The sequence below is a fragment of the Heloderma suspectum genome, chromosome 14, assembly GCF_057233095.1.
Source record: "Heloderma suspectum isolate Gila_16-S chromosome 14, 16-S_ref, whole genome shotgun sequence".
Classification (NCBI taxonomy): domain Eukaryota; kingdom Metazoa; phylum Chordata; class Lepidosauria; order Squamata; family Helodermatidae; genus Heloderma; species Heloderma suspectum.
Window position 1 is genome coordinate 20,336,454 of NC_139471.1, and position 25,321 is coordinate 20,361,774.

The following is a 25,321-nucleotide window of genomic DNA, read 5'->3' on the forward strand; positions in this document are numbered from 1 at the left end:
GCCGCAGCGGTGACGTCACACTGATAGGCGGCGAAGGCGACGCCCGGGCCGGCTTTCTCCTCAGAGGGAGGCCGGGGACCGGAAGTAGAACATCGGAGGCATCTCAGAGAAGGCTCGGGGGAAGATGCTGCCTTCCCAGCCCTTCGGGAGGCTCCTGAGGAGGGCTCTGAGTCACCACAAAGACGAACTACGAGCCGTTGGGAAGCGAGTGCTGGTAAGGCCCGGGGAGCGCGAGCAAGCGCGCTTGGGGAATTCTCTTCCGGTTCCGGATAAATGCTTCCGGGTCATGTTGGACTGATTGGGCGGGCCCGTCGAAGAGGGAGGCTAACCGCTGTCGCCCCATTCGACCATCACTTCCGGCTCTGAATAAAAGAATCCTCCATATGCGGGGTTAGAGTGGTGGGAGCGCCTAGCAACGGGTGTAAACAAAACAAACAGACGGTCTGGGCTTTGGCGACTAGGGCTTTCCCAATCTGGTGCCCTCCAACTGTTTTGGACTACATCTCCCAATGGCCAGGCTGGTTGGGGATGCTGGGACATGTAGTCCAAGACATCCGGAAGGTGCCAGGTTGGGGACTGTGGCCATTACAGTGCTTTGAAATCCGTCCTCAATCAAAGAAAATTATTATTTTTTTCTTGCTGGCTGGTGGAGCCTCCCGGCTTGCTCACTGACTGTTCGGAGAGAGATAGCATGGAGGAAAGCTATGGCCAACCTAGACAGCATAGTAAGAAGCAGAGACATCACCTTGCCGACAAAGGTCCGTCTAATCAAAGCTATGGTTTTCCCAGTAGCGACGTATGGCTGTGAGAGCTGGACTATAAGGAAGGCTGAGCGCCGAAGAATCGATGCTTTCGAGCTGTGGTGCTGGAGAAGACTCTTACGAGTCCCCTGGACTGCAAGGAGGTCAAATCAGTCCATCCTAAAGGAAATCAACCCTGAGTGCTCATTGGAAGGACAGATACTGAAGCTGAAGCTCCAATATTTTGGCCACCTAATGCGAAGAGAAAACTCCCTGGAAAAGACCCTGATGCTGGGAAAGACTGAAGGCAACAGGAGAAGGGGATGGCAGAGGATGAGATGGCTAGATAGCATCACCGATGCAATGAATATGAACTTGAGCACGCTCCGGGAGAGAGCGCAGGACAGGAAGGCCTAGTGTGCCATGGTCCACGGGGTCACGAAGAGTCGGACACAACTGAACAAGAAGCGTGTGTCTGGGCAGTATCCAATGTTAGTCCTACTTAGAGGAAACCCATTGCAATGAATGGGATCTGACTGCAGAGAGGGCTTTCCGTCCTTGCTCTCATCTGGAGGAATGCTGCAAATACAGAAGAAGAGGCTTGCCCACAAAGTGAACGGATTCGCGTGATGCGGGCTTGACCACGCAGCATCCCGTACTGTGCAAACGTGGGAATCCTGCCCTTGTATTCCGCCTTGTTCCACCCAAATGAATGAGCATCTCTTGCTGTGGTCTCGGCCTTCATTTTCCGATTAGAATCTCTGCTTGACCCAGAAGCAGTTCTTGGAATAGTTGCCCTTTTCTGCTTTGAGTTTCTATTGGAGAAGGAAAAGCAGGATTTAAATGGCAGGAATGAATAGGAAAATAATAGTGGGGGATCCTTTTGGTCACACCCTCGCTACCTCGTGCACACCCTTCAGAGGTTCTGGCCTACAACTCCCCGTAGCCCTAGCCAGCATAGCCAATGGTGAGAGATCATAGAATAGTAGGGTTGGAAGGGGCCAAAAGTCTGAAGGACCCAGTTTGGGGAAGGCTGGCCGGGGTCAAGTGTGTCCTAGTTCAAGGTAGGCAGAAAGTAGATCTCCAGATGTTCTGTACTTCAACTCCCAGCATTCCTGACCATTGGCCATACTGGCAGGGGCTTCTGGGAGTTGAAATTTGAAATATCTGGAGATTTACCTTCTGCCCACCCTTGGCCTAGTGTGACACCTGTCACCTTTTTCTGTCCACTGCCCATCTTGCTGCACGCGTGGACGAGCTGTGCCTCCCCCTAACAGTCCAGTGGGTTTTGCCTCACAGGTGGCCGGACTGGGGAATCACGGTCTGCGTGGCACCCGCCACAGCGTGGGCATGGCTGTCCTTAATCACCTGGCCAGCAAACTGAGCGTGGCCGACCAGTGGAAAACGGACAGGCGATGTTGCGCAGACGTGGCCGTCGCCAGAGTAGGAGACGTGGAGCTTGTGCTAATGAAGCCTCGCAGGTTCATGAACGTCAACGGACTCTCCGTGCTTGGCGCTGGTAAGAGAGACTCTTATTCTTCCTTGTAACCGGCTGAACGGTGTTCGCCTCACACTCCCTGAAGCTACTCATGTACCTGTGGCGAACAGGAAAGCATTCAGAACGGCCACAAGAGGAGACCAACTCAGGAGGGCTCTTCACCTCCAGTTCTTGTTCTTCCCAGGAAAGAACAAGACAGCTTCTTTCCTGTGATGCTCTTTCTTTCTTTCCCTCTCTCTCTGTCTCTCTGTCTCTCTTTCTCTCTCTTCCTTTACTTTCCTCTTCCTTTCCCTCTTTCCCAGGTCTTCTGCAGTTTTCCCCCCATTTTGAAAGGTTGAAACGCCTCCCCTAAACTTTAGCTAGTGGCAGTATGAGCTTGAAGCAACAATAGGCTGGTATTTTGGCCCCGCGCCTTTTGCCACACCACACCCCCGGAATGTGGCCCCCAAGAGTTTCTCCGGAATGGAATTTGGCCCTCGCATTGAAAGCGATTCCCCAACCCTGCCACGGAGGCAGCTTTTCTTTCGCCCTCCTCATCAGCGGTGTTTGAGCTTGTGCAGAAATCTTGAATCCCCCTTTTAACACAATCTGCTTTGCATGGCTTTCTGGAGCACATATGGGGAGCAAAGCAAGGCTGGATACATTTGAGGCACGTGTTCCCAACTGAATCCTTTTTGTCCCCCGTTCCAGTTCTTTAACTGTGGCCTATTCAGTGACGTGGGACGGAACATTTTCCCATAATAGAAAGCATCCTGCTGCTATATTTATCCATGAAAAACATTTCTAAAATCCTATTGTTTCATAAAATTGAATAGTGCCATAATAAATGGATACAATATCAGTCAAATTGGGCAGTTGAAATATGGTAATTAATGCTATTCTTTGGTGACTGCCTAGGAAGCGTATATAATGTTAGGCTGCAGTCCTATACCCACTTACCTGGGAGTCAGCCCAACTGAACTTCCAAGAAGACATGTACAGGATTGTGCTGTGAAAGGCTTAGCTTTGGAGGCATGCTAAAATATTTCCTTCATTTTGTTCTTAAAATGTAAACAATAGACTGGTTTGCATGTAACGACAAACCTGAGTACAGTTTGAATTGTGGGTTGTTGCTGAATCACGGGTTATCGTTACGTGCAAACCTTGCACTATGGTTTAAGTATGGGTTGTTGACCACGAACAACCCAGAGTTCACAACCCAACAACAAACCATGGGTTCTCTTCCTGGGTTGCTCATGGTTAACAGCCCATAGTTAAACCATAGTGCAGGGTTGTCACATAACGATAACCCACAATTCAGCAACAACCCATACTCTGGGTTATCGTTCCGTGCAAGTTAGGTCAATGTAAGGAAGTGAGTGCACTCTACCTGGATATCGCTGATAAGGATGCAAGGCAACAATCATATATACCATTGATGCACAATTGTCATTCCTGTGTTGCCCAGTAGAGGGCGAGCTGGCCCCTATGCTGTGATCCTGATGTTCACCATATGTGGGCTAATGCTCACCAAACATTATGTTGACTTCAAGAAATGCCAGTTGTTCTATTAATTAGACTTGAAAGGGATCTCTCTCCCCACCCCCCAAGCACACACACACATACACACACCCTAAACCTATAAGGCTGCAATGCTAAGTACGCTTGCAAAGGAGTAAGTCTCATTCAACTCTGTGGGACTTCCTTCTTGAGTAAACATGCTTTACACCATTCTGCACAGACTCCCAAGTGCCTGTTTTTCAAAATCTTCTGTTTAGCTGACAATTTTCTCACACCTTCCCCTCTCCCCGCAGTGTTAAGACAGAGGTGCGTAAGGTGTGTACTCTGAAGCATACGAACCTGGAAAACAATGGCGCTTACTTTGGAGTAAACACGGTTAAGAATAAGTTGGCAAATTCATGTCAGGAAGGGGTTTTCTTCCAAGTCCACTTGGGACTTAAAAAAAAAAAAATGTTTGAGTCAGCTGGAGCTAGTGCTCTGCACCTCCAGCATAGCTTGTTCTTCATTTATGGCTTGCTGAGGTCTGGGCTTATACGTCTATTGGTTACGTTTCTCCCAATTTTACTCCAAAGAGCTCAAGGTAGTGCACATGGTGCGTGTGACGTGCCCTCCCCTTTTTTATCTTCACAACAGCCCTGTGAAGTAGATTAGTCCAAAACACAGAAACTGGCTCACAGCAACCCATTACGTTTTATGGCTGAGCAGGGAATTGAACCAGAGCTTTCTGGACTAGCTTCTACCCAGCGCTGGCCCAAGGCATGTCGCTGCCTGAGATAAAGGACAAACTGACCTCGTTCACACAACACAACAAGCCAGAGTATGGGTTGAATCATGGGTTGTCACTGAATCGTGAGTTGTTGTGTTGTATGAACCCAGCTGCACTAACAAACCATGGTTTGTTAATCACGAACAACCCACAGTTCACAACCCAACAGCATGGGTTCTCTTTGTGGGTTGTTCATGGTTAACAAACCATGGTTTGTTCACGCAACTCAACAACCCGTGATTCAACGACAACCCATACCCAGGCTTGCCGAGTTGTGTGAACCCAGCCATTGCGTCGGGGATCCACAAAAATTAGGTGTAGGGACCTTCTGTGAGCAGAGCTCTTCCATCTACGGAAGGCGGATCCTGGATCCAACCCACAATGGCTATATATTACCTCCAGGATCAGAGGCAAGTGTCCTTCTCGGTACCAGTTGGTGGAGAACACAAGCGGGAGAGTGTTGTTGTGCTCACGTCCTGCATGTGGTCTTCCTGTTGGTGCGTCTGGCTGGCCGCCATGAGCACAGAATGCCGGAGCAGAGAGGCCCTTTGGTCTGATCCAGCATGGCTCTTCTTATGTCCTTCGTATATATCCCATGAAATAAATTAGGGTGGCAAGAGGGAAGGAAATGGAGGCTGCAGCAGGCAGCATCATAGAATCATAGAACAGTAGGGTTGGAAGGGGCCTACAAGACCATCGAGCCCAACCCCCTGCTCAATGCAGGAATCCAAGTCAGAGCATCCCTGACAGGTGGCTGTCCAGCCTCGTCTTGAAGGCCTCCAGTGTGGGAGAGCCCACCGCCTCCCTAGGGAATGAATTCCATTGTTGCATTGCTCTAACAGTCAGGAAGTTTTTCCTGATGTTCTGCTGGAATCTGGCTTCCTGTCACTTCAGCCCATTACTCCATGTCCTGCACTCTGGGATGATCGAGAAGAGATCCTGGCCTTCCTCTCTGGGACAGCCTTTCAAGGATCTTTGCTTATTTCAGTTACCTATTCTTGGGCTCAGCTCCAGAGGGATACGGGGACCAGGCGGCTGTGCCAAAAGCTTCGTGGGAAAAGTGGGCTTTTGGGGAGAGATTTGACGGGAGGGAGGTGGCTTCACAGAGCCATCCTGGGAGACCGTTTGCCCGCTCTTTGCCATCCGTTTGCCAACGTCAAGCAGAGCATGCCGTTGTCTTGACCAAACTGTCTCTTCTCCTGCGTGGCGCTTATGAATGGTGTTGCGTCCTCTCGTGGTGGGGCAGAACGCTAGGCTTTTACACCCGGGGCTGTCTTCTCTGTTTCAAGTGGAAACATACAACCTGGAAGTTGAGGATATCTACCTGGTTCATGATGACCTGGACAAGCCCCTGGGGAAAGTCGCCCTGAAGCTGGGAGGCAGCGCAAGGTACGTCATCCTTAGCTGTGTGTTGGTGCTTTAGACTTCTTAGCTGGTTGGTCCAAGGTTGGCTTGTGCATTTCCTGTGGGCAGCTGGTTGGCTGCTGTGTGAACAGAATGCTGGACTAGGGGGACCCTGGGTCTGATCCAGCACGGCTCTTCTGATGTTCTTAAAGATGGAGAGAGAGAGGAGTAGGAGACCCATTTGTGGGAGCGGGGTGGGGGGAACGTTGCTTTCTGAACTAGGGAAAGTGCGCTGGGAGAAGTGGAGGTGAGCAGGGCTAATAACTCCCGAGTGCCGCCCACTTACCATAGCCAGTATAGCCAATGGTCAGGAATGCTGAAAGCAGTTGTCCAAAGCATCAAGAGTGCACCAGGCTGTGGTGCAGTGGTAAATTTTGAAGTGCAGGCGCGCATCGTGACCGTCCCCAGAGCCATGCTCCTAGGGCGAGTCCAGCGTTTCAGACATCTGTGTTGATCCATATCAACAACCCAGTTCCAGCTATTTCCCTTTCCACCAGGAGCAGGTCTTTTGTAAATCTCATGGGTCTGAATTGCCCATCCAAGACCAGGCCACCCCAAAATCCTTTGCACTACAAGAGGGAAGGATATGTTGTTGCTGGGAAAATTCATTCCCGCCCCCACCCTCCAGCTGCTCTGAGGACAGCAGCTAAGCTCAGAAGGAACAGGGAAGTCTTATTTTTTAATACCATTACATTGATATCCCACCGTTTTTCCTCTCACAAGGAGCCCAAGGTGGCTTACATTATCCTCCTCCTCTCCATATTATCCTCACAACAACCCTGTGAGGTAGGTTAGGGCTGAGAGCCTGTGACGGGCCAACATTACCCAGTGAATTTCACAGCCGAGTGGGGACTAGAACCCAGATCTCCTGAGTCCTGGTCCAACACTCTAAAACCACACCACACTGGCTCCCTTCCTCAACTTCCCCAACATTGGTTCCGTGAGCAAGCATTTCTTGGGTTTTATTGGGTGTAGGATTTCTTTGACTGGAGACTAACGGGAGACCTGGGTGTTTCGTTTCTTTCTTGCAGAGGCCATAACGGAGTCCGTTCCTGCATCAACTCCCTGCACTCTGATGTGAGTCACTGCCTTGGTCCCAAATCCTTGCTGCCAAAGAGGTCTCCATTTACAGCCATAACATGAGGTCTTGGCTGCCGCCCATGCACGGGATACCCGCGCATTAGCAAACGCGCCTGTTTGGCGCTCTGCTTACACTGCGCCCTTAGCCTTGTTTCTCACTTGGTCCCGGGCCGGGGAGGAGGTCACTTAAAGTGGAAGCAGATGGGCTGGCCACAAGCCCAGGAGGCCAACTTAGAAAGCATCATTGTAGATGGTTGGAACTATGCATCTCCAAACTGATGTGCAGGCGGAATTCCATTTCTATCCAGCCACAGAGCAGAGTAAAGGAGGTGACCCTTTCTGCTTTCTCTGTGCTTGAACATGCCCTGTTCTCCTCTCACAGTGTCACGACCCAAACTGTGAAGCAAAAGATCCCACCACAGATTTGCTGGAAATATCGTTAAAAAGGTCGATTTCATTATTTAGTTAATCCAGGAGTGCAGAACTTCTTCCACCCTGAGGCCCGAGTGCCAAGATCATATTGCCCATATACAAATCTATGGTGTGACCACACTTGGAATACCTAGTACAGTTCTGGTCGCTGCTGTAGATACTGTAGAGCTGGAAATGGGGCAGAAAAGGGCAACTAAAATGATCAAGGGGCTGGAGCATCTCCTCTAGGAGGGAAGTCTACAACAGCTGGGATTGTTTCGCTTGGAGAAAAGGTGAGTGAGGGGAGACATGATAGAGGCGTACAAAATTATGCCTGGTGTGGAGAAGGTGGAGAGGGAGACATTTTTCTCCCTCTCACACCATACAAGAGCCCAATGGCGTCATCCCACAAAGCTGATTGGTGGGAGATTCAGGACAGATAAAAGGAAGGACGTCTTCACACACTGCAGAGTTAAACTGTGGAATTCACTTCCACAAGATGTAGCCACCAATTTGGATGGCTTTAAAAGTGGAATGGACAAATTCCGGGGGGAGAAGGCTATCCATGGCTCCTTGTCCTGGTGGCTCTATGCTCCAGGATCAGAGGCAGTGTGCCTACGTGCACCAGTTGCTGGGGATCATGGGCAGGAGGGTGCTGTTGCACTCCTGTCCTGCTTGTGGGTTTCCCATGGGCAGCTGGTTGGCTGCTGTGTGAACAGAATGCTGAACCAGATGGACCTTTGGTCTGATCCAGGGCTCTTTTCATGTTCATTTGGGGGAAACTCTGAGGGCCCTCATTCTAGTGGTGAGCAGAGACTGAAGGCAAAAGGAGTGGGGCTAAAAAAAAAAAATCAGCATATTTCAGTTTAAAGCTCTTGGTGCATTAGGAGAGCCATTTCAACCTTTTAGAATCGGGGAAAAAACTTTACATAAGCTGGGAAACCACCAAATCAACTGTGGTTGGAGGAAACGGGGTGAGGCCATGCGAAGGGGGGGGGTCTCCTACTAGGGAATACCTTGGGACTGAGGTTCTACACCCCTGATTTAGCTCACTGTGGTCCAGACCAGCCTTCAAATGTGTTGGACAACAACACATGTTGGCTGGGGGATGCTGGGAGTCATGGTCCTAACACATCTGGAGGTCAGCAGATTGGGAAGGCTGATCTGTTCAACTGTTTTTAAGAGAATAACAATCCATCTGCAAGCAGTTAAATAAGAGAAGTTGAAAAATCCCACATGTAACCAACCAGCCCTTTATTGGGCTAAACATATTTAAAAAGATGGAATGAACTTGGGATGGTTGGTTTGGCTTGAAAGCGCTTGCTTCTAGACCTGGCTAGATGTGGAATTTACTTGAAAGGCTTTAATGGTTTGGTGGTCATTGTCTCTCGCTTTCTTGCGCTTATTTTTTTTTAACTGACATACAGGACTTGCCTCCCTCCTTTCCCCAGAAATGACCTCAATGTGGCTGCCCAGTAAGCCGCCATAAAAACAAGACAGTTGTGTGATCGAGACTGAACATTGCTAAAAATGCAAAAGAATAAAAGCAGCCAAATGCAGCTGATTGGAAACAGTAGAAAGGGTCTTAAATGTATGCGAAGAACAGGACGGACTTTGCCTGGTGCCTGAAAGATAGTAATGAAGGTGCCACATGGACATGTTAAGAGAGAGGGCTCTAGAATAGGGGGGCCAGCACAGAAAAGGCCATGTCTCTGGTCATCCCCCCACTTCACCTCCAGAGACAGGGGCTCCTGCTGATGATGTCAGTTGACAGGCACGTCCACAAGGAAGGCCGTTTAGGGCAGGAGTGCAGAAGTGTTTGGGGTGGGGGGGCCAGACGACATCAGGGATGCCGCTCCCTGACGTCACCCCGTTTTGTCTTTGTGCTGGAAGGAGGCTCAAAATTGTGCTTCCATCATGAAGGAACCCAGGCCCAAGCTGCCATCTCCGATAGGGGATGAGCGCTGATGGGACTCACCCGGTGCCCCCCACCGCTACATCCGATGGTGTGTGCCTGCAAGGGAAGCCCCGCTGTTGTCTCCCGTTGGAGATCGCAGCGAGGGGATGTCCTCCGAAGAGATTCCGCCACGGGGCTTGGAACCTTGGATGGCACACAAGACTCTCTGTGGTTTTTTGCTGCAGTAGACGCAGGGCAAGGTCCTATGCCTGTTTAGACAGAACAAAGTGCTACAACTCCCAGCATGGCTGGCTGGGACATGCTGGGAGTTGTAGCACTTTCTTCCTTTCTAAACAGGCATCAGATCGTGCCCTAAAAGGCCAAACCCACACTTTGAATTGAGCCTTGAAACAAATCAGAAGCCAGTTTAGACTGGATTATTATTTCATTATTAAGAACAGTTGATGGGACTGAGTTGTCTTTCAGTAATAGATTGGCCTTTTTGCGTATGATTAGTTAATAAGACCTGAGACTTCCCAGGTTGGAGGCCGCTACAGGGCCCCTTGCTTCTTTAGGTGTGGAGTTTGGCTTTCAGGACCCGGTGGGCTTTTGGCTGAGCATCCCACTCCTTTACCCTGTATTCCTGGGATAGGCAACCTGGCACCCTCCAGATGTTTAGAACTACAACTCCCAACAGCCCCAGCCAGCACGGCCGATGGTCAGGGGTTATGGGAGTTGTAGTCGAAAACATCAGGAGGGCAGCAGGTTGCCTGCCCCCCCACCCCATTTCTCCACACAGGCTTTTGAAGCCTGAGCCACAACATTTTTTCGGAACGGCGCATAAAGCACAAGATCACCTTCTGAACTTAGTTGTAAAAAATAATAATAATAATAATAGTCCCACTAATAATAACATCGACGATAATTTGCCGCTTTGACTACACCTAAAATCTTCCGCCTCAGCCTCCTTCTTGGCAAGGCCATTCCTGAACCCCACGGCTTGGCTTGGTTACGGTAAATTGTAGGCACGCCTGTGGTTAGTTACTTTCTGGTAGTAGTCTCAGCATTTTGTGCATGGGCCAGGGGGGCGGGGAGAGAGCGCAGGGCCAGCCCAAGACGTTTCGATACCCGAGGCAGAGGACAAGATTCCCCCCACCCCCCCGGCCAATGCCACATACAGAATTGGATCATGATTGAGGGCACAATCCTATGCATGTTTAGTCAGAAAAAGAGCCCTACAACTCCCAGCAGCGCTAGTTGGGGAATGCTGGGAGTTGTAGGGCTTTGTTCTGCCTGAACATGCCTAGGATTGCACCGTTATAGAATCATGCTGGGTGTGCAGAAAGCAGAGAGACATTTTTCTCCCCTGTTATGCCTCTCCTCCAGGAATTTGTCTGATCCCCTTTTAAAGCCATCTGAGTCGGTGGTCGTTCCCACATCTAGTGCCAAGGAGGTCCATAGTTTAGCTATGCGCCATGTCCTTCCTTTGGTCTGTCCTGAATTTCCCACCATTCAGTGGCTGACCCCGGCTTCTGACATTATAAGAGAGGGAGAAAAACCTCTCTCTCTGCTTTCTGCGCACCCCGCATGATTCTGAACGGGAGCATTCCTAGGCATATTTAGACAAAAAAGTCCGACAACTCCCAGCAATGCTGGCTGGGGAATGCTGGGAGTTGTCGGACTTTTTTTCTGTCTAAGCATGCCTAGGGTTTCATGCCGAATCTTAATTCAGCTCTAGCAACGGTGCAGCGTCCTCCACTGCCCCGGAAGGCAGCAAACTAACTTAGGGGGTGCAGGGAATTCCATGGAGCACGCACAAGGGGCTCAGGCAGAAGTGCTGAGGGCAGGTGTCGTAGCAACCCCAGCATCCACCACCATGGGTGGCCGCCTCACTCCACCTAATGGCAGCGCTGGGGGAGCGTGGGTCCAACACATACACCCCGCCCCATGGCCTGCTGCCAAATTGGGGCGCCCTCCCCTTCCCCTCTGTGCTGCTAAAAGCAGAGACAGCAGCCCGCTGGCAAAAGGAGGGACCCCTTCTCTTTGGAGCTCTCTGCCGCCCATCGAACAGCCCTGCCGCGGAATACGCGTGACGGCAGTGAAGGAAGCAGCCTCTCCTCGCACTCAGGTCTCCATTTGTCCTCCCTCCATGCTTGTTTGAAGAAGCGTGGCGCAAAGGGGGCAGGGTCACCCGCAGCCCGCCCCAAACTGTAAGCTTGCTGGGTAAGGATTGTGTTAACTATGATTTGACGTGATGTCCAAGCTGACAAACCACGATTTCCTGGAAAGCCAGACTCGGAAGCCAGACCACGGTTTGTGCCAACTATGGTTTGACGCAATATCTGAATGGACGAACCATCGTTACATCCACTGCTTTGCACCGAGAGGCTGGAATGCGGGAAGTTCCTTTGGAACTGTCCCACCTGTGGTTTGAGAGACAGAAGCAGTCTCTCAAACTGCTGGCAAATTTTAAACACCTCTTGAAAACACGCCGATTCGCACAGGCTTTCCCTGACCCGTGAGGGACTCTGTTACTACCCTGTTGTTGTAGCATGGTCGTGTTTTAAGTATTTATTATTTTATCTCGGCTGTTCTATCGTTACGTTGTATTTTAATACAATGAACCGCTTAGGGAATTTTACTACAGCAAGTGGCACAGAAGCATCTTAACAAATAAATAAAACTGAGCAGATGAAAAACAAAAAGCAGGCAAGACGCTCTAAACCACGGTGGTCCATGTGGAAGCTCGAACCATGGTTTGGGCTCTAAGCTCCGGTTAGCGCAAACCATGGTTTGCACTGTTTAATCTGAGCTACAGATGCATCCACACACGTGATCGGTAGGCACAACCAGTGGAGGCTGGTGGCTCCGATGTCAGTGGGGCAGCGAATTCGCTCCGGGTCTCAGAACTGGTCAGAAGCACTGGTGGAGAGCTCCTTTAGAGTTCTGACTGAAACAGAGCCTCTGCTGGGCACAACACCAGTAACTGAGGAGATATGGGGCAGTACCTAATGGCTCTCCTACACAGACTAGACCCACTGAAGTGAATGGGCCTAGTTTGCGAAGGACTACCATTGGATCCTAGCCGTGGGCCTGGGCAGGGTACGCTATGTCCCAACTCCTCCGCCCCTCTCTCTCTCTCCCCCTCCAGAGCATGGTCCGGCTCAGGATTGGTATCGGCCGTCCAGCGGGGGAAGCAGCTGTGGACCGCTACGTCCTGGGCAGATTCACCAGCGCTGAGCAAGACGTCTTGCCGCAAGTCTTTGAGCAGGCAGTCGGCATGCTCCTCGAACACGTCCAGCAGAAGAACAGCCAGGGGACCTCAGCTACCTGTAGGGAACCATCCAACGCCCCCCTCAAGAAGGAGGGCATGTAACAATCTTTTAACTCTGACCATTTATGAGTCTGGTGACCAGAGAGCACAGCGTTTGGGTGGGTGGCTTTCTTCCGATGGGACCGTTGCTTGGGCGGGCCAGGCCGTGAGGGCTCTTCCTTGGTCTGAGGTAGGGATTCCTTGGGAGCAGGGTGGGCAAGAAGACACCCAGGGCCGCCGCAGAAGGCTGAACAGAGTGAGTTGCGAGAGCCTGCACATCCGTGATCCTACTGTACCGCTGGATGATTTGCTACTCAGATGTCCCCGGAATCACAGCTCTCCTCTTTGGAAAAACAAAAGCGAAACCCAATATTTCTAGCCCTAAACAGGACAGTACACAGGCAGGACCTGCTTGCCGTTTCTGCCATGGGGAGGGCGGGAGGGGGGTTCAGTGCTTCCCCAGCTTCTCATCCCACTATTTATTTGTGCAAAATAAGAAAGTATACGGTGACGGGGAACTCTCAAAGGAGAGGGGGACATAATTGCTTACCTTTCTGCACTCTTAAAAACACAATGTTTTCTGGTATAACGGTTGCCTTCCAGTTTAATTCAGGATCCACCCCACCCCCAAATAGCATACCTCAGCTATTGGAAGGGTTTGGCCTAGTCCCAACCAGATTCCACCAAGGCCCCTACCACACAAGGGCTATTGGGGCTATCCTCTAAGACCGTGTTCCCCAACCTGATGCCCTCCAGATAAGTTGGACTATAACTCCCAGCATCCCCCAGCCAGCTCTGCTGGCTGGGGGATGCTGGGAGTTATAGTCCAACACATCTGAAGGGCCTGAGGTTGGGAAAGGTGGCCCTAGGAACCAGGGATGTCAGAGAAATCTGCAACAGAATCGAATGAGTTTGGATTTCTATGAATCCACCCCGCAGATTCCACAGCAGACCAGCTTTCTCCAAGTCACACAGATTCCACAGACATGCGGACCGTGGTGTTTTTTTTTAACTTTCCGGAATTATATGCAAATTTAGTCATAGAAAAATACGTAAAATAAAAAAAACACCGTCCAAAAATGTGCTTTTCCCCCATAGGCGAAAGCCTGAAAATGTGCACTTTGGAGGGAGATTTGTGCATTTGCAGAAATTTGGGAAATGGGAAAAAATCCCATTCCATAAGTGAGCGGACGACAGAATGAAAGGCAGCTGACAATCCGCGAAACTCAAGACAGAATGGATTTTACAGAATCCATACATCCCTCCTAGAAACTCAGCCGGCCAAGGAACTCAGGCGCTGACCGTAGCGCGTCAACAGGTCTTCTTTGTTCGCTTCCCATTTCCGACCCAAAACAGATCCACCGCATCACTTTTATCGGGCAATTTTGCACAGGCCGGTCCGTATATTTTTAAAAAACTGAACAAAATCCTCACAGTCCCGCGCTGGGTCGCCGTCGCCTCTTCGTGGGATCGGGGCAAGCGCCAAATAACAGCCATCCGCTCTTCTCTTTTCCCTACTTCCCGAGCAGCTCCTGGGAGGCCCGCTGCATCACTGTCTGGGGCAGGCCACGCTCCTTCTCGACGCTGTCCTCTCGTGGTCTGGCCTCTCCCTCTTTCGTTTCAGCTTTCCACAACGCTATCAAAGGCTGCAGGGAGACGGGGCAGGCAGGCAAGTTAGGCACAGGCACCAACATTTCGCCGGTGAGGGGCAAAGCGACGGTCGGAAGGGGCAGGGGAGCGGATGTCCGCTAAGATTGGGAGAAGCCTCCTAGTGGAGCGAGGGCTGTTCGGCGGTGGAACAGACTCTGCCTTGGGAGGTGGAGGGCTCTGCTTCGCTGGAGGTATCTGCTCAGAGGGTGGAGGGCCATCTGTCAGGGATGTGGTAGTTCAACCTTCCCCAGCTGGTGCCTCCCAACTGTTTTGGACTTCAACCCCTATCAGCCCCAGCCAGCGTGGCCAATGGGCAGGAATCCTGGAGCTGTAGTCCAGAACATCTGGAGGTGGTCCAGTTGGGGAAGGCTGCTTCAGTTGCGAGATTCCTGCACTAAGCAGGGGGTTGGGCTAGCTGACCTCCCAGCTCCATTCCAGCGCCATGTTTTTATGGAGCATCTGCCACTGCCAAGAACAGCTGCACTGCCTCAGGTCAAAGGTCTGTTTAATCCGGTGGCTAGTGGCCAGATGGCTCCAGGGGGCCCACAGGCAAGGCGAAACTCTCTGTTTGTCCCCCCAGGAACTGGCATCGAGAGAGCTGGAGCTTCCATTTAGAACAGATGTGGAGAGAGAGAGGGAGAGAGAGAAATTCACTAAAGGTGCAATCCTGTGCATGTGTAGTCAGAAAGAGTTGTAGGATCTTTTTCTGTGTAAACAGGATTGCACCCTTACAGAGATCCCTGTACAGCCAAATAAATCCATTCTAGATCCATTTAGTTTCAAATAATTAAACCCACTCTAGATCTGTTTACAGCCAAATAAAGAGATCCATTTAGATCCAGATAAACAGATCCATTCTATATAGCTCCATTTAGACAGATGGATCTGGAGCTTCCATGGGGTCGTCACTGTCTTAAGAGCCGTTGAGAGACCTCTCTTTTGCCAGGAAGTTATCCGATCCCTTATCCAAAGCCTCGGTGGCCTGTGGCTACACTCCACTCGTAAGTTAAGGGTCATTGCCAGACGCTGTCCCGGTTATTTGTTACATTGATATCCCGCCTTTTCTCCTCTTGCAAAGCACCCACAGCAGCTCATATGGCCCTCCTCTTCTCCATTTTATCTTCAAAACAACCCTGTGCGGTAGGTTAGGGCTGAGAGTCCGTGACTGGCCCAAGGTCACCCGGTGAGCTTCATGGCCGAGTGGGGACTGGAACCCCGGTCTCCCAAGTCCTAGTCCAGCTCTCTAACCACTACTCCACACTGCCTTTCCATCACTCTATTGCACACCGTATCCTGAGGGATTCACAAACTATCACTTGCACATCATTGTTTCGGTTTGTTTATGAGTTAGGGCCGGGGTTCGATAAGGGATGAGATTCCCTTGCTTGCTCCAGCACAGGAAACCCCAGGCAGGACCGCCATGGGTTAAAGATGCAGGGCTCTGGCAGGCCCTCAGAAATGACTTGGCAGGCCACTTGCAGCCCGCGGGTAGCACGTTTTTCACTCCTGGTTTGCGGGGGAGGTGTTCTAATTATAGCCCTTGCCGATTTTGGAGCCTTTTAATTGATAAAAAGGCTGCTCTTTTTCTGTTCTGCTGCTCTTTTCGCTGATTAGAGTTGTGGATAATTTTTTATTGGATTCATGGTTTTAATTTTGGGGAGGGGGTTGTTTTTACATTTCTATCCTGCTTCTTTTCCTCTTGCAAGGAACTGAAGCCAGCATACATGATCTTCCTCCTCTCCAAGTTATCCTCACAACAACCTGGTGAGGTAGGTTAGGCTGAGAGTCCATGACTGGCCCTAAGTCACCCAGTGAGCTTTGTAGCTGAGTGGAGACTTGGACGCGGGTCTCCGGAGGCCCAGTCCAACACTCTCACCACTACACCATGCTCGCTACTGAAATCAGTGTGTGTGCACGCACACGCGTGCATGCACAGGGCATAGCTCAGTATGACAGAGCCCCTGCTCTGCATGCAGAAGGTTCTAGGTTCGATCCCCGGCTTCTCCAGGTGGGGCTAAGAAAGAAAGAAAACCCTGCCTGAAACCCTGGAGAGCCGCTGCTGCCGGTCAGTGTCGACAATACTGGGCTAGATGGACCCAGGGTCTGCCTCTGTATAAGGCGGCTTCCTGTGTCCCTAAGAAGGCAGCGGAGTGGGAGCTTAGAAGGCGCAGCAGGACTATAAGGAAGAGGGGAGCCTGCATGAGAACCTAAGGCAGCTTCCTGTGCTTCATCCACCGGCATTCCAGATTCGCAAATCAACCCCTTTCTTCGGGCTGGACCAAAATAACGGTCCCAATTTCAAGGTTCTTCACAGACTACAAAAATGGGGCACGCTTCAGCTATTTTCAGGGGTAGGAGGTGAATTTGGGAGGGGGGAGGCCTTACCAGTGCACCTGCAGCCTCCCTGCTGGTTGCACCTGCCATTTCCCTCCCCGCGCCCCCCCCCGCTGCCCCGCTCCTGCAACACACACACACACACACACACACACACACACACACACAAAGCTGCACCATGACACACTATCTGCTCCTTGGGACATTCCCCCTTTCCCCAGAACGCCAGTCACAACAATGCTACGTGACAACGTAACTCAGGGGTGGGGAACCTCTTCGAGCCAGAGAAGCTCTCGGGGGCCGCATTCCAGTGGCGGGCGGGGCCAAAGGCAAACGGGGAAAGGCCAAAAATGCCAGTATATTACTGCTGAAAGCGCTTTCTGCCAAGAACGAAGCCTTAGGAGAGGCATTTCAACCTTAGAATGGGGGGAAAACTGGGTAGAGGGTGTGAAATTGTGGCTGCAAACAGGAAAGACGGCCACTGGGTCATGTTGCTCTCACCCCACTTGAAAGAGAGGAGGCAGTTTAACACACTTCCCTTTCACCTCAAAGCCCTCCTACCCCCGACCTCCAAATTTGGGCTGGACTAGAGGGTTTCCAGATGTTCGGCCCAGTACTGGTCCCTGCGCTGTGCTTCCTGACACCTGTCTAGTTTTCCAAAGCTTAACTCTTGCCTCCACCCAGCGTCGGCCTTTTCCTCCAGGCACCACCTGGCTGCATCCTGCCCACGCCCCCTGCTCACCTCCTTGGCACTGGCGTAGGGGCGGAGGGTGTCGATGCGGCTCCGGGAAAGCATGCCCATGGAGGGCATGCTGTGGGTTGGCCGGGGCTTCGCCAGCTTGAAGATGTTGCAGTGCGACATTGTGGGAGGAGCTTTGATGCGCCGTTCGCTGGAAGGGCTGAGAGGGAGAGGAGAAAGAATGGTCCAAAGAACAACACGGGGAGAGGTGGGCAAGGCACCGGCGTTCATTGAACTGGAACCCTGGATCAGGCCCAGGGACTCCTTCCCCCAACCACCACAACACATCTAGAAACCATGTTGACCATCCAGACCTCTACGCTAGAGGCGTATCCGCGTGGGAAAGGCTGCACAGAATGGGTTGGACCCGGATTAGGGCCTTTCTACATGAGGCTTTTATTGTGCACTCGTGTGTCACGTTTCCCTTGGGCCCCCTCTTTCCTGATGCACGCATACACACAAATAGAGAGGCTTCAGTTTCAGGCCTTTAATTCATTATCAACAGGTTCATTACAGATGCAAATCCTCAAAGACTCTCCGGCTACACAGGAATGCCTCCGACACGTTGCCTGCGGTTTGAAGTGAGGCTTGCTGGCTAGACTCACTTAGGGAGGGATGTCCCGCCCTTCCAGTGATGCTTCCCTACGTCGCCACTTATGCATCGCTAACTGGATCGACTGTCTGAGCTCCGCCCCAGACGTTTCCCTCTTAGCTCCGCGCCATAATCTAGCATCTCTTAGGTCACAGTCCCCACTCTCCTCTTCCTCCCAGCTTCTCATGGGGGGGGGGGGCTTCAGGCCTAGCCATCTAGGAGTTAGTAACCTGAGAAGCACGCCTACCCATATCTGAACTGGCTGGGGAAAATGCATCCCCCAGTTCTGGCTGCTCCTCTTCTGAATCTGAGCTGCTAACTATCTCCCTGTGCTCAGAATCAATCCTGACATCATGCTTCCTCACTCATGGTAGTTTGCGCGTCCTTTACACAATGTCATCATTCTCCAGGGCATCTCCCATGCTTTGCAACCATTATCACGTTTCCCCCCCCTAACATGGAAAGTGTATTTTTCCTCAATGGCATTATAGAACCCTCATGTGATTGCGCAATTCCTCATATAATTCCTCATGTAATTCATGTACCTCCTCTTGTAATTGCGCAGTTCCTCATGTAATTCCTCATGTAATTCAGGTACTTCCTCTTGTAATTGCGCAATTCCTCATGTAATTCCTCATGTAATTCATGTACTTCCTCATGTGATTGCGCAATTCCTCATGTAATTCCTCATGTAATTCAGGTACTTCCTCTTGTAAATGCGCAATTCCTCATGCAATTCCGCAGTTCCGCTGTACCACAGTGCCAGCTAATGCTTGTGTAATGGAACATACAGAAAGGTGGAGAAAGAAATCCCCCAAGAAAAAAACACCTGTAAAGGAGCCAATTTTAAACCCAGAAAGAATCTGGAAACAGAAGCCTCAGTAAAGGTGTGGTTAAAAGCCTCATGTAGAAAAGCCCTAATTCACACTTAGGTAGTGAGTAGACCCAATGAAATCAATGGGGCCCAAGTTAGCCATTTCTTACTTATGCCCCATCAATTTCAATGGGCCTACTCTAGGTATGTCTAAGTCTAGTTCCAACCCAGCAAATGCTTCTGCAAGTCAAGTAACGCACGTGTGGAGAAGGAAACCCTCAGCCCTGCACTCACCACCAACAGCCTCCAGCCAATCTGACGGAGTAGGGGAAGTAACCTCCTTGGTCCAATATTCTTGTTGTAAGGCACCCTGAAAACCTTGGTTATTGGGGAAGGGGGGGCATGTAAATACTCGAAATAAGCCATTACAGTAATTCGATGGATCAGATCCCACTGCAAGGCACCAAGGGAGGAAGCCTCAAATGAAAGTTCCCAGAAGTCATGGTGGCTTTGGTGCCTGGCGACCAGCCGTTGTGCGCAGGCCATGTCCTCCGCCGGCCTAGCAGGCGGAGCTTTTCATGCTACGAGGGCGCCATCTAGGCTGCAGTACCAGCGTGGCCTGATCAGCCAGTCAGCTGACCCCCAAAGGGCCAATCCCTGTCCACCAGGCCTTATAAAGCCCCAGCCTCCCAGATGAACATGTTCGTTATATGAAGCCTCGGTAATGGCTTTGTTGACGGTGTTAATTCACTGGGTAAAGAAATCACCTTTCAAGCGGCCCTCCGGCTGGAGAGCTCCATCCCCTTCCCCAGCCTGGTTCCCCTCCAGATGTTTCGAACTTCAACTCCCAGCATTCCTGACTGTCGGTCGTGCTGACTGGAGTTGAAGTCCAACACATCTGGCGGGCATCAGGCTGATGGAAAGACAAAGCTCAACCCCCTCCCAAAATTTTTTAGTATTATTATTTAAAACATTTCTTGGCCGCCTCTCAGGGCAGAAGCCCTCCCAAGGCGGCTCACAGCAGAAGAAAACATAAAAACGGTTAAAATATTAAAAGCAATAAAAACAATCAAACCAATAAAAGCCAACAATAAAACCCTGCTCCCTCCATGCCTCTCTCCAGGGTGCTGCTCCTGGCTCTTTCCTACCTTTCCATCACACTGGTCAGCTTGACCACCTTGCTCTCCAGCAGGAAAGGCCGCAGCGCCTGATGGGCCTCGATCCGCGCGATGCTTCGGTTCAGGAGGTTCAGGATGGCCTGCAGAGCGTCCTTGCGCCGCAGCTGGAACATCACATCGAAGTCGCCGTCCTCCTCCTCATCCGACGGCCGGTCCTGCAAAAGCAGAGGAAGAGGACAGCGCCCCGCTGTAAGGCTCCCTTGGATTCCAGCGTGCGCATGGCTCGGACCTCAGCGAAAGCCAGCGTCCGCCGTGGTGCAGACAGAACCCTGTGCTGTGGTCCCGATCGAAGCAAAGGTCTCGGTCAAGGGTGGCTGCACCCTCTTTCCCTGGCCGCACCCTGGCTGGGGCATGCTGGGAGTTGTAGGGCTTGTTTCTGTCGAAACATGCATAGGATTGTGCCCTGATTGATGCTTTAGATGGTAATACTGCAATAATACTTTAATACTTTTCTAATACTTTAGGTGGTACTACTTTAATAATACTTCAATAACTGTAATGCTTTTATAATATTTTAGATGGTGACACTTTTACAATACTGCAATGATACTTTAATACTTTTATAATACTTTGGTGAGACTTATAATACTGCAATAACACTGTAATACTTTTCTAATACTTTGGATGGTAGCACTTAATACTGCAATGATACTTTAATACTTTTATAATACTTAGATGGTAATACCTTTATAATACCTCAGTAACTAATGCTTTTATAATATTTTAGATGGTAATACTTTAATAATACTGCAATGATAATTTAGTACTTTTATAATACGTTGGATGGCACTTTTATAATACAGCAACAATACTTTAATACTTTAATACTTTGGGTGGTAGTACGTTTATAATACTGCAATAATACTTTTATACTTTTATAATGCTTTAGATGATAATACTTCAATGACACTGTAATACTTTTATAATACTTAGATGGCAATACTTTAATAATACTGTAATACTTTTATAATACTTCAGATGGTGATGTGGCTCGTTTCACTTCCTTCAGACAGTCTTGCGGGGCACCCCTCTTTTAGGCGGTAATGTGTATTACTGCACTTGCTTCAAGATGTGGTTAGCCAGCCCTGCTGCATCTGGGGGCCCTCCTGTTCATTCTGTGGATTGGGGCCCCAGGCCTTTGCCCCAATGTCCTGCTCTAATGGTGCTGCTGCTGGCAACAGCTCTAAACGTGACAACAATGCTCCTGACAGCGCGCCCGTCTTCTGGAGACTGATCCGAAACTCACCGCCAGCACTTCCTGGAGGCCCTGGGCGGTGTGTTTGAGCACCCTCTCAGCGTTCACCCTCCGCTGCTGTTCGTCTTCGAGGGTCTTCGTTTGGTCTTGCTCCCGAGTCATTTTTCGCGCCAACTCTTCCTTCTGCATGCTGAGCTCCTCTCTGAGTGAGGTGGGAGAGTTGCGGGGTGGGGGGGGCGGAAAAAGAAGTAAACTAGTTAGAGGGCAGCTAACAGTGACTCACCAGGAAAGAGGCCTTGAAGCTCTGGTGGATGAAAACGTCAACCCAGCATGCAGGAACTGGGAAAAGGAAGAATTCCAGGCTACCTATTATTTCTGGGATCTCCAACACGGTGCCTGTGACCACCAATGTGTCCATGGACACCTCTTTCGTTTTAATGTTTTTATTTTTTAACTGGGAGGCTGGCATGGCCCAAAGCCAAGTGCTGTCTTTCAGCACCACCTTTATTTGGGTTCAGAAGAGTGGCTTTGTAACAGACCCACCTCTGCCTTGTTCTTGGACAAGTTAGTTGTTTTCTTTTTTAGTCTCGCCAGTTTTCCTTCTGGGGAATGAGAGTTTTGTGACTGGCCACACCCAGTATGGCAGGCATTTTGTGACAGCGCCCACGACACTCTCCCCAAACTCCAAATGTGCCCGCTTATTCAAAAAGGACCCCGGGTGTGATTTATTAGGAAAAAGATCAAAAATAAAAACAGTCAGCATTGTAATGGCTTTTAAAAAATTTACAGCGAGGCCACGCTTGAAATACTGCGTGCAGTCCTGGTTGCTGCACTGCAGAAAAGATCTTGCAGAGCTGCAGGAGGCAATGAGGGGGCTGGAGCAATGTTTTTGTTTTGGGGATGTTTTGGTTTTTTTAAAAAGGCAATGAAGGAAAAGGGGGCAATGTGACAATCCTATGCGTGTTCAGACAGAAAAAAGTCCGACAACTCCCAGCATGCCCCAGCCAGGGGCTGGGGCATGCTGGGAGTTGTCGGACTATTTTCTGTCTGAACACGCATAGGATTGCTCAGTTAGAGAGTCATGCAGAGTGTGCAGAAAGCAGGGAGAGAGATGTTTTTCTCCTTCTCCTATAACATCAGAAGCCAGAGTCCATCAATGAAGCTGAACAGTGGGAGATTCGGCACAGACCACAGGATGGACTCTTGTTGCATAGCGCATAGCTAAAACGTTCTTGTTCCAGCAGGCCTTTGGGACATAGCTGGAAAATGCTGTTTTAATGTTTTTATATACTTTTGTATATTTTCATGTGTTTTAATTGTATATGTTTCAATTTTTGTAAGCCGCTTTGTGTCCCAGTACTGGGGAAAAGGCGGGGTATAATAATAACAACAACAACAGCAGCAGCAGCAGCAGCTAAACTATGGAACTCCTTGGCACTAGATGTGGGAAGGACCAGTGCCTTTGATGGCTTTAAAAGGGGAACAGAGAAATCCCTGGAGGAGGTCTATCCAGGACGCGTAGGGCCAAAGTCCGTGTTATGTTAAACACACGTTGGGCCGGCCACTTTCATTGTGAGCGAAAAGCAGCCATGTGAGGCCCGGATCCGGATCCGGATTGGAGCCCTGCATAGGTTTCCCAGCAAAAATCTTGCCCCATTGTTACTTGCCCCGGCCCCATTCACTGCTAAATCACCAGAGAGAGAAGACCGTTGAGCTGAGGAAAGTGCTTCAAGATGTGTCTGACTCATCGTACATAAGAGGTTTCCATTTTCTCCCTCCCCAAACAGGAAAATGAATCTATTTTTCTCAATTTTGTCCATTTTTCTGGGCCTGCCCATCTCTAGCTCCACCCTTCTGCAGCTGGACTTCGCCCCTTCACCCCAGGCTCAACCCAAATGTCAGATCGTTGACCGTCAGGATTTGGCAGCCAGCCCCGGCCCCCATCATGACATCGCAATGCCTTTCGAGTCTCATGTTTTGGTGTGCCACAGACCCGGCAGCCCCAGTCATTGCCATGACGACCCCCAAAGAACTCTGGAAACTGTAGTTTTGTAAGCATGCATCGCCACCTTGCCTCTGCAAACAACTGAATAGTCGCCCAGATCCCTCAACTGAGAGTTGGCGGATCTGACCCCAATTTAAAATCCGTACTAGAAGTGAGATCTGCAACGAAATGTTGCAGTACGAAGTGCTCCTGTTTGGCCTTCCAGCCAGCCAGCCATGCCTTCTATCTCCATTTCATCCTGCTGCACTCCCTCAGTTTTCCATTCGCCCCCACAACAGTCAGTCGCCATTCTATGGCCATTGAGCACACTGATTAGGCCATTTGCGGGAATTCCCTGTTCCCCCGCAGACTTAGGGGTTTCCCCCCTAATTTGGGGGGTACTTCTGCCAGGGCTGGTGCCAAGGATTGATTGGGCACCTGCCCAAGGCCCATACCCTGGCAGGGGCCCACTGGCAAGAGCCCCCTGGCCCTGGCCCTCCTCTTCAGCGCTGCAGCTGACTTGTTCGCCCGCCTTTTGCTCCGGCCCAGACAATGGTGGTGGTGAGGAGGGGGAGCAGGAGAGGCCACGGCCTGCTTGCCCCCTGGCTCTCTGCCTGCCAAGCAAGCAAGCAGGGGGTAGCAATGATAGGAAGAGGGGACGCAACTGCAGCTGGCGACGATGTCCGTGAGAAGGTAGGAAGGCCCCCGTAGAGGGTGGCTCTCCAGGGGCCCTCAAAAAACCTGGAGCCAGCAGTGACTTCGGCAAACTTTGGGGTTCCCCTGAGGCTGCTGACACCCCCCTCTTCTGCGTAGGGGGTGCTGCTTTGCCTCCGCAAGCAACGGCACTCCGGCCTGAACGTTCATTTATCGTATTTATTACATCTGTATCCCACCTTCCTTCCATCATGGAACTCAAGGTGGCTGCATGTGGTTCCCCTCCAAGCACCAGCCGCACCCAGACCGGCTTCGCTGCAGCAAGGCGTCCGCGTCGCGTGCCTTCAGGCCACGCCCCGGGACCTCCATCTTGGATGCCCTGGGACACCAGCGACAGAGGGAGCTAGGGGGAAGGGGGAGAGGAATACAATTTGGCAGGGAGCCCGTGTGGCGTAGTGGCGAGAGTGTTGGCCTGGGAGCCGGGAGATCCGGGTTCGAGTCCCCACTCGGCCATGGGAGCTCACAGGGCGACTTTGGGCCAGTCACAGACTCTCTGCCCAGCCCACCTCACGGGGTGGTTGTTGCGCGGATAACATGGAGAGGAGGAGGATCATGTAAGCCGCCTTGGGTTCCTTGCAAGAGGAAAAAAGGCGGGATATAAATGCAATCAATAAATATCTGGAGTGCAAACCACACCGCTTTTAAAGCAGTTTCCTCTTTTCCCCCAGGGAGCTCCCCCCGGCCCCACCCCACCCCCAAAACACAACTGGGAACGAAGAAATCCCTACAAAAGTCAGCCCACCAGGCCTAAACCCACAGTCCCCTTCCCTGGCCAAATGACGGACGCGCAGGCGCACACAGCCATCCCGGGGAAACGCCTACCTGAGCGCCAGGTTCTGCTGCTCCAGGAATTCATTGGTCTCCTGTGTTTGGGCCGTGACTTTCTTCATCTGCACGCAGTCGTCCACCTGCGCCTGCAGCTCTTTGCACTTGCCGGTCAGCATCCAGATCATCTGTGTACCAACCACACCCGTGAAAGCTCAGGGGTTCGCCGAGAGATCCACAGCGGTCTCTGCGCCTGCAGCTCGGCGTGCGAAGGCTCAGGGTAGGGAATGCCTCTTCATCATTTAAAAAACCTTTAAAATCCCTTACATCTACAATAAGAAAGGAGGTCGCGTGTCTGCCTGTCGGCACCACAACGCCACGACCGTGAAACCCAGACACCCGAAACTTGCCGTGCATGGTGAGGGGGTGCATACTAGGAGCGTGCACCTTGGAGTGATTTGGTTTTTAAAACGCAGCAGTCAATTTTAATTCGTTTTAAACGTGTCCGTGTCTTTGAAGCCTGCGGTGCCATCTTCAGTCACTAGGTGGCAGGTGTCCCTAAGCAATGGGTAGCTTTGCAGGAGACACAGTCTGATGCCACAGGAGAGGGACAGAGATATAGGGCTGCCCCACACCCCTGCTCAGGGGAACGGAGTGGACAGACCCCTCCATCAAGAGGGCTATGGGGTATACCATGCCAGGGGCTTCACTCGGACAGGGGAGGCACAGGGTGTCCCACTGACAGCT

General features: G+C 51.0%; 2 protein-coding genes across 5 annotated transcripts in view; one reads left to right on the forward strand and one right to left on the reverse strand.

Moving 5' to 3' along the window:
* Positions 1–20,892, forward strand: PTRH1 (peptidyl-tRNA hydrolase 1 homolog). Of its 4 annotated transcripts, none has more exons than XR_014785973.1 (6): positions 1–214; positions 2,040–2,259; positions 5,794–5,893; positions 6,940–6,985; positions 12,448–13,369; positions 13,429–13,685. XR_014785973.1 is itself a non-coding variant. In XM_084821464.1 (6 exons), the coding sequence occupies exons 1-6, from the start codon at positions 125–127 to the stop codon at positions 19,909–19,911; spliced, it is 723 nt and encodes a 240-aa protein (XP_084677590.1). In that variant the 5' UTR covers positions 1–124; the 3' UTR covers positions 19,912–20,892. The 4 variants fall into 4 exon arrangements, 3 of the variants coding, with proteins under 3 accessions (XP_084677590.1, XP_084677591.1, XP_084677593.1); XM_084821464.1 differs by lacking the exon at positions 13,429–13,685 and adding an exon at positions 19,862–20,892 and having other exon boundaries at positions 12,448–12,664; XM_084821465.1 differs by lacking the exon at positions 13,429–13,685 and adding an exon at positions 19,862–20,892 and having other exon boundaries at positions 12,448–12,628.
* Positions 13,601–25,321, reverse strand: part of CFAP157 (cilia and flagella associated protein 157) — a 17,251-nt gene continuing 5,530 nt past the window's right edge. Inside the window, exons 5-9 of the mRNA XM_084821463.1 lie at positions 24,632–24,762; positions 21,163–21,313; positions 19,887–20,071; positions 17,336–17,492; positions 13,601–14,255 (exon numbers count right to left, since the gene is read on the reverse strand). Of these exons, the coding sequence (XP_084677589.1) occupies positions 14,124–14,255; positions 17,336–17,492; positions 19,887–20,071; positions 21,163–21,313; positions 24,632–24,762 (756 nt within the window). The 3' untranslated portion in view covers positions 13,601–14,123. The remainder of the gene's footprint in view (positions 14,256–17,335; positions 17,493–19,886; positions 20,072–21,162; positions 21,314–24,631; positions 24,763–25,321) is intronic.

What these genes read in the sequence shown, in the direction of transcription:
- PTRH1 (XM_084821464.1), top strand. Translation starts at nt 125, where the DNA reads ATGCTGCCTTCCCAGCCCTTCGGGAGGCTCCTGAGGAGGGCTCTGAGT. An exon ending in AAGCTGGGAGGCAGCGCAAG is followed by an intron (nt 5,894 to 6,939) that starts GTACGTCATCCT and finishes TCTTTCTTGCAG; the next exon opens with AGGCCATAACGGAGTCCGTT. An exon ending in TCAACTCCCTGCACTCTGAT is followed by an intron (nt 6,986 to 12,447) that starts GTGAGTCACTGC and finishes CTCCCCCTCCAG; the next exon opens with AGCATGGTCCGGCTCAGGAT.